This window comes from Nicotiana tabacum, chromosome 13, assembly GCF_000715075.1.
Source record: "Nicotiana tabacum cultivar K326 chromosome 13, ASM71507v2, whole genome shotgun sequence".
Taxonomy (NCBI): Eukaryota; Viridiplantae; Streptophyta; class Magnoliopsida; order Solanales; family Solanaceae; genus Nicotiana; species Nicotiana tabacum.
Window position 1 is genome coordinate 112620349 of NC_134092.1, and position 7581 is coordinate 112627929.

The following is a 7581-nucleotide window of genomic DNA, read 5'->3' on the forward strand; positions in this document are numbered from 1 at the left end:
GTGTGCTCCCCATGACGTTATTAATACATAAATGGAATATCTCGTCGCTCTAACGATACAACACACTGTGCAAATGATAAAGAGAATACACTTTCTTGATTGTAAGAAAATTGAGAAGAACCTCCTATCACTTGAATAATAATGTCTTCTTAAATATAATGACTATACAATTTTAATTTAGATACTTAGCAGTTAGCACAATTTAAAAGAAAAAAAAATACTTCCAATATATATTTGTACTCGTATAAACCTTGAGTCGATATATGTTTACATAGTCTATGTAATTGGAATACCATTTTTCTCTTGTGGGAGAGCAAAAATAAAGTGCTAAATACCACTCGAGATAAAGAAAATTATGTCGGGAGCTAAGAGAGATTGGAAAGGATTTAATAAGAGTGTATCTAGCATCTTTTGCTCTCTCTTGTTAGAAGAAGGAAAGGGCACAGCTCGAAGAAGTGGCTCTTTCAACTAATCCATTCTTTTCCTTTTCTTCTCCTCACTAATGTAAAAATATTGAATTTCTTTTTTTTACACTAGCGCATAGTATGTAAAGAAATGATCTTTCCAAACACAACTTGAAAGTATGATTTGCTTTTAAACTAATTGAACTCATGAACACCATAAGAACATCATAACCTCTTGATAAACAAGAGATGAGAAACCACTAACCACCCCCTTCATTTCACTCTCAGAGTACTACTGTCATATAGCTATATAATTTCAAAAGTTTATTTATACTTATTTAACTGCACCCATTGACACAAAAGAGTTTACCTCACGCTCATTTAAAATTCTGGATTCGCCTTTGCCTCACGAACTAACAACTATAAGGCAGCAGGCTAATACGAAAATGTAAAATACAACTTACAAATTATACAGATCAAGAACAACAAAGAGAGCATCGAACCAGTCCATTCTCATTACAAAGTTGACACCTTCTAACTTGTCCTTCATCTTCATCAAAAAATTTCCTGCTGCCATCACAATTTGAGCAAGGCAAAAACCTTACATCCCCACAACCTTCACAAATATATCCAATTGGCCTTAAAGGAATACCTCTTAATAACTTTGGCAATTCACCAATTTCATTCAATTGCTTTATCACTTCAGCTCCTCCAATATATTTCCCTTTTATAAAAACTTGTGGCAATGTCACATTATTCTTCTCGCCCATAACACTTTGTAATTCCTTCCTATATGCGCTGTGCATAGAAACATCTCTTTCATCAGCTTTAACACGATAACTTCCTATGATCATTTTCACCGTATAACAATCCTCAAATGTTCTTCGTACTCCTCGTATACTCGTGAAATAAATTACCACACGATCCTCAGTCCCAGGCAATGTACAAGAATTGTAATTAAATGATTTTGAATGCTTGGTTTGAGGTTTTGGAATTGAGGGTCGATGGTTGTCCTTACGAGAATCGAAAATTGAACATAATTTTTTCACTTTTCCTTTGAAAGAAGTTCCCACCATTGAGCCTAAAGGTGAGCAATGTAGCTTTTTAATGGAGCCATTACGTTCAATAGAAGGAGGAGAAGGGTAGAGATATAAGGTTTTCTCAGGGAATTCAATTGGATTTCTGGGGCTGTGTATAGTCTTTGATCTATTGAATTTTGATGATGTTTTTGCCTTGTTGATTTCTTGGTATTCAAATTCATTGTTCCTTTGATGATGATGATGATCCATTACAAAATTTGAGAATTCTTTATGTTTTTTTCACGTAACAAATTCAGGGGTTACCTCTTAACTTAACAATCTACCAATGATCCAAAGATCAATGTAAGTTAAGGATAATTGATAGAAAGGAGTGGGGAATAAAAGCAATAAATTCTGGAAATGATATAAATATATGATAGAAATTGTTGATAGGAAAATTAAAAATTGTGAAGATCAAAATAAAATTTGAAGAATGAATATAGAGATAGAGGGAGAAAAGGGGTAATGGAGTTTTGGATAAAAATGTTGAAGATGAGGGACGGTGAAGGAGGGGTGGCGGAGGGTGGTGGGATAGCTTTATGGCGAAGTTGTATCTATACTAAAATGTTTGTCACAAAAATGGTGCAAAATAGCTTTTGTCAGCGCTAGAGGAATTTTTCTTTTTTGGATGATTTAGTTTATTGGTACAAAAATGATGTTTTTGTACGTTGAGCATATTGAGTTGTGCAGGACGGAAAAGAGTAATTGATTTGAGACATTTTTATCTGTCTTCCTTACTTTGGATTTAATTTGTGTATAATTAAAATTTGTTGACTTTTCTCGTCCCTAAGTGGACAACCAATAAAACTCTAATAATAATAAAAAAAATGATGGTCACAGAATAGTTACGGTTGGAGAAACCGAAAAACTTGTTATATCCAGTACATATCTAAAATAATACTAAATTCACACGTGTCTCGTTTTAACAAAATTTCGGATATTAGAATAAAACAGTAATAGTCAAGATTCGAATATCAAAATTCTCTTCTCTTTCATTGGGGCCACAGTAGACATGGACGAGGGGGAATAGCGAGAAATGTGGTGAAATGGATGAAATCTCTCCATTCTTAATCCGAGGTTTCGGATATGAGCCGTATGAATAAGAAATTTTTTGATAGGCGTCCCCCCCCCCCGGGCCTTATGCAGCACAAATTTGGATTAATCAAGTGGGCTCCACTAATTCCTGATGGTTAAACGAAAGAAAGAAAGAAAAAAAGACATGAAGGAGGGGAGGCATGTGAATGGGAAACTCCCTGGTAACGCTTCCCCTTTAAATCAGCTCTACACAGCGCAAATCTGAATTAATCGGGTGGGTTCCACTAATTCCTGATACATATGGTTAAACGAAAAAAAGACATGAAGGAGGGGAGAAAGATGGAAGAGAAAGCTCTACCCACAAGCCACCCGAGTTCTATTTCTGATTCAACAAACCCAGGGGCCAGGCGAGAACATTAACTAGGTGCATGCAGCTTAACAACAGGGCAATGAGAAATGAAAAAGTTCTGAGACTTATTTTCTCCGTACAAGGTGAAGATCAACTGAAGATTTAATGAATTTCCTCAAAGCAACGGTTTACTCTTGAATCAAATAGCAACTAAGGAGCACTGTGTTAAGCATCCAGCAAATTTACTCTTCATTCGCACCTTATGGGTTGCACAGAGTTGGAGGATTCATAGATGATTATAATTGAAGAAAAGTACACTGACATCTCCAAGTTGGATTGGAAAGTATAGTAATACAAGAAAAGAAGGTGAAGATTCAACAACTCCCTTAAAAGTATGCTTTTTGGAATTACTAAGTAAAGAACAAAGACAAGAAGCTTAAAAGCTTAAAAACAACATTTGATACAAAAGCTAAATATTCACTTTCACTCACCTCTTACTCGGATAGAAGTCATAACTCATAAAGAAGCCCGAGGTCAGAGGACACAGCATCAACTCCAGCCTCCATGTTTGAGATTCGGGCATTGCTTTGGAAACATCAGAAAAAAGGCAGTTACTGGGTCATAAAGCAGATAGGATGTTTTACACCACCAGGCTTTTTATAAAATATTAAATATATCTCATTGGACACATCAAAGAGGCATATAGGGATAAAAGAGGCATCTTCAAAGGCATGCACATAAAGGAACTATCATGCATCAATGAAGCAGCATCTCAGCCAACTCCGGATGTAACCAAAAAAAATGTTGAGAGCTTGACAGCAGGGCTTTAATTCCAGAAAACAAAAGGTGAAGAAGAGAATTTTCTTACATTATCAAAAACAAATTTGATAATCATAGTTTAGCATCACATAAATCTGTATGAGGATCGATATTGAAAAAATGCCAACTCGAACCATGGAATGCTCGAAAAAAATCATCTGAAAAAGAGTCGATTGCATGCTCTTTTACGAACTGCCTGATTGCCAGGATATGCTTCCTAGAATCAGCAAGAGTAAGGTTTTTGCACACTGACCAGTGTTGCTCATATGCCTCAAAACTGTTTCCAAACAATATAATATTATCCAATAGATCAGGCCTCCAATTTGCCTCCAGAAGATTGTCATACAGTTCAGCTTCACAATGTGGCATGAAGAACATCATAGGTTTCAAAGTTTGCCGTCGACCTTGTTCATTTACTGTTAGGACAGAACAGCCAAGAGCTGCCAGTACCTTAGATTCTGCCAGAGAGATCACTGGATCAAATACCTCTACCTCTCCAATCCAATTAAACATTCTTTTCATCAAGATTGCAAGACTAAGCTGCAATCTAGGAGGCTCATACGATTCTATGCTACCAATTCCATATATTACCATCGGCATCTTTCCTTCTGAGCACACAGCTTTTAGAAACTGATCAAGTATTTCAGGGGTTTGTAACTGATCCGAAAATGTCAACCAGAAGGAGGAGCTCTCAAGTTTCTTTATGCAGTTTTGCATCTTCTGCATCAATTTAGATTCTCTCTCTGGATTGGTCTCAATATCTGCCGGAGTCCACACTTCCTCTTGCTTTTTCGGTTCATGGATGATAACTTTATGAAAATTCCTTTTCTGTTTTCCACGACGAGGCAATACGACTGTCCAGTCTTCAGCTGGGTTAGGCTTGTCATGAGCTAGTGTCTTTGCTGATGCAGCCATTCCTCTCAAGCTGCTTGAGATAAAGCAGACCGAGTATGTTTGAAATATGTAAGTTAGTCAAGGACCTAAAAGAAAAAATGGATTATTACTGTGTGAATATGAGAATTCTAACATAACACTTCCAAAGACCTGTTACCCGATCAAAAATCACTTTACTTGATTAATGACCTTTTATCCGGATGCTTTCAGCAGACACACGAAAGATACAAACTACTACTATACATAAATTGTCATTGCAATAGTCAGCCCTAGAACATGATCACAATACGTCCAGACGAGAAGAAAGATACAGAACACTAACAAAACTTGATATCCATATGAGTTACGCTTAAGCATTTATTTAGGAATATATCTGTGTTTTTCTTAGAATAAAATAGCAATCCTCCTCAGGGAAGAGCACTTACAAGGCGGTTCAGTTCAGTTAGGTTTAAGTTCGTCAAAAAATTGGACACACTAGGCTAATGATGACCTTTACCCCTGCGTATAATTTATTAAAAATAAGGCAGTTGCACCCAGTTTCTTTTGGGGTAATTCATGAATAGAGAACAGACCAATAAGCAATAAACGCAAAATCTTAAATTGACATCCAAATAGAAAACCTAAGCAAATTTTAAGAGAAACATCCAAACAAGCAAACCCCAAACGCATTCCCTGCTACTCCCTCCATCCCAAAACACAATTTTCCGCAATTCCCAGATGCTAATAGCGGTTAAGCTAGAGAAATTTAAACACAAAATTTCAAATTATATTCTTTCTAAGTTCAAACCTTCTCAAAGAACCTAATATAATTATAAAGTATAAAGCAAATGTAAATTAGAGTTCTAAATATTTTTTAAGATTTAACCCTCTTAAATACCCAATAAAATTAGAAAATTAATATCACTACTACTACAAACTAGTATATGCTCTCATATATCCACGCATGTGGGTGTGTGAAAATAGAAGCAGTGTATAACTAGCGTGTTGTGATCCTCACTAAAGGGAATCAACAAGAAATTTAAGATAACCAGCGAAATACGAAATTTCAAAAAACGAGCTGAAAATTATTAATTTTACAGTATTTAGTAAAAGGACAACAACAACATTAGTTATCATTCATTCGAATCACTGAAATGATAAGCCCAAAAGGCTCCATATTTTTCATAGGACAGTCAATTACTTAAGTTAATCATCTAAGAGAAACAAAATAAACAAATGAATTTCGACAATTCAATAGGAATACAACAGATTTGCAAAACCATATAACTAATCGGGAAAAGGGAAAGCACATGTATGCAGCTGAAAAAATATGAGAGAATTGAAATAAGAAAGGAAAGAGCCTTACGATGAAAGCGAAAGAGAGAAGAGATGTCCTTCTCCTAATCAAAAATCAAACTTGCTCTCCTTCAATTCCACCATTTTCCCTTACCTATGTGAAAATTGGGAAACCAAAATTCCAAAGATAAACATCAGTGATACAAGTGTAGAAAATGTTTTTATTAGTTAAACAAAAAACATCGGGCTCGAGATATGATTGAGAGAGTTCAAGTACTGTTAACCAACAGTAGGAAGATTTCATATTTCACCTGGATTTAGGGTTTTGTATTAGAATGGGGTAAATGAGAGTAGGATTTGCAGCAGGTAGCCGATTTTCGGGGTGCTACTTAAAATCTATCCCTTTTACTAATATGTTCCCAAAAGTATTTACTAATATTTTAACTGAACATCGCAATTTCAGAATTCGGAACCAAAATATGATTTTTTTTTTTGTACTCAAAGAACCAAAATACGTGGAGGGAAAAACTGGCTACCATAATATGTATAGCGCAGTTTTTTACCGCGCTATAACTTAACGGCCGTTTGTTCGTTAAAGTATAGCACGGTTATTCACCGCGTTATACTTAATTATTGGGCCCACCAATAATTCTTCTGGTATTAACTGACACACCAGTATTTTAACAAGGTATAACGCGGTGAATTACTGCGCTATACGTAAAACTTGGGCCCACTAATAATTCTTCTATACTTAGTTGACAAACCAATAATTCTACTGGGTATAGCGCGCATATTTAAGGCGCTATACATCAATTTTTTCCTTATTTAAAGAGTTTCAGGAGGATTTTGTAAAAATCCATTCAGAATCCTTCAAGTCTTCCGAAATATTTGTTCATTGAGTTATTTTGCATTTTGTATAATGTCTAAAGAGCGAAGAATTAGGGTTTCATTATATTGGGGAGGTGAGGTTGTAGTGGAGAATAACTCAGTACACTATAGTTTCTCTCTACAATGTCATGTTAAGTTGCCACTTACAATGGAGTATGATACATTAGTATCGTTGTTATATAGAAAAATTAGTGGGAGCAAACGTTCAGTGAATATTAAAGTAACCGGAAGATATCCGTATTGTGTTACTCCGCAGGGGTTGCTTGTTATGTTGAGTTTAACATCAAAGATGATGAAACTCTGAGAGATTTTTTGAGGACTCTGGATGAACATCGGGAATATCTTGTGATAAAAATATTGGAAATATACGTCAAGGCTAAGACGTTCGCAATAATAAGATTCCGCAAAGTAGGGATATCCCTCAATCATCGGGTGGTTATTTTGGAGCAGTTTTAGTCGAACAAATTCCGGGTAAAAGAGTTTGGCCTTATCTAAACTTATCTCCACGGGCGAACAGTAGCTTTAGCGATGCAGGTCCGGGATGCACGGGCGGAACCTCCACGACGACTATTGTAAATTGAACAATATTAATTAAAGTATTTTTCTTTTCCATTGCTTAACATCTTTAAATATATTGCAATATCTTTAATATTTTATATGTTAGTTTACTATTTTATATGTTAGTTTACTATTTAATATGTTTGTTTCTTATTTTATATGTTAGTTTATTATTTTATATGTTAGTTTATTACTCACATATTTTTTACTATAATAAAATTAAATAATTATTTTTCATAACTATACAAGATTTAATTATTAAATATTCATGTAACAATAC

The 7581-nt window shown here is 35.1% G+C and overlaps 2 protein-coding genes across 4 annotated transcripts; both read right to left on the reverse strand.

Annotated features, from left to right (window-relative positions):
• Positions 1 to 575: 575 nt before the first annotated feature.
• On the reverse strand, positions 576 to 3567 carry LOC107767250 (uncharacterized protein At5g39865-like). Its single transcript, XM_075228332.1, has one exon. It carries the CDS (start codon positions 1691 to 1693, stop codon positions 881 to 883), a length of 813 nt encoding a protein of 270 aa, XP_075084433.1. The 5' UTR covers positions 1694 to 3567; the 3' UTR covers positions 576 to 880.
• A 150-nt stretch (positions 3568 to 3717) lies between these two features.
• Positions 3718 to 6291, reverse strand: LOC107767249 (protein SENSITIVITY TO RED LIGHT REDUCED 1-like). 3 transcript variants are annotated; one of them, XM_016586171.2, is made up of 3 exons: positions 6167 to 6291; positions 5926 to 6009; positions 3718 to 4611 (listed from the first exon to the last, which is right to left on the reverse strand). In XM_016586171.2, the coding sequence occupies exon 3, from the start codon at positions 4599 to 4601 to the stop codon at positions 3759 to 3761; it is 843 nt and encodes a 280-aa protein (XP_016441657.1). In that variant the 5' UTR covers positions 4602 to 4611; positions 5926 to 6009; positions 6167 to 6291; the 3' UTR covers positions 3718 to 3758. The 3 variants fall into 3 exon arrangements, with proteins under 3 accessions (XP_016441657.1, XP_016441655.1, XP_075084432.1); XM_016586169.2 differs by having other exon boundaries at positions 3718 to 4666; XM_075228331.1 differs by lacking the exon at positions 6167 to 6291 and having other exon boundaries at positions 5926 to 6160.
• Positions 6292 to 7581: the final 1290 nt, after the last annotated feature.

Excerpts from the sequence above, each read along its gene's own strand:
- LOC107767250 (XM_075228332.1), bottom strand. The coding sequence starts at position 1,693 with ATGGATCATCATCATCATCAAAGGAACAATGAATTTGAATACCAAGAA.
- LOC107767249 (XM_016586171.2), bottom strand. The coding sequence starts at position 4,601 with ATGGCTGCATCAGCAAAGACACTAGCTCATGACAAGCCTAACCCAGCT.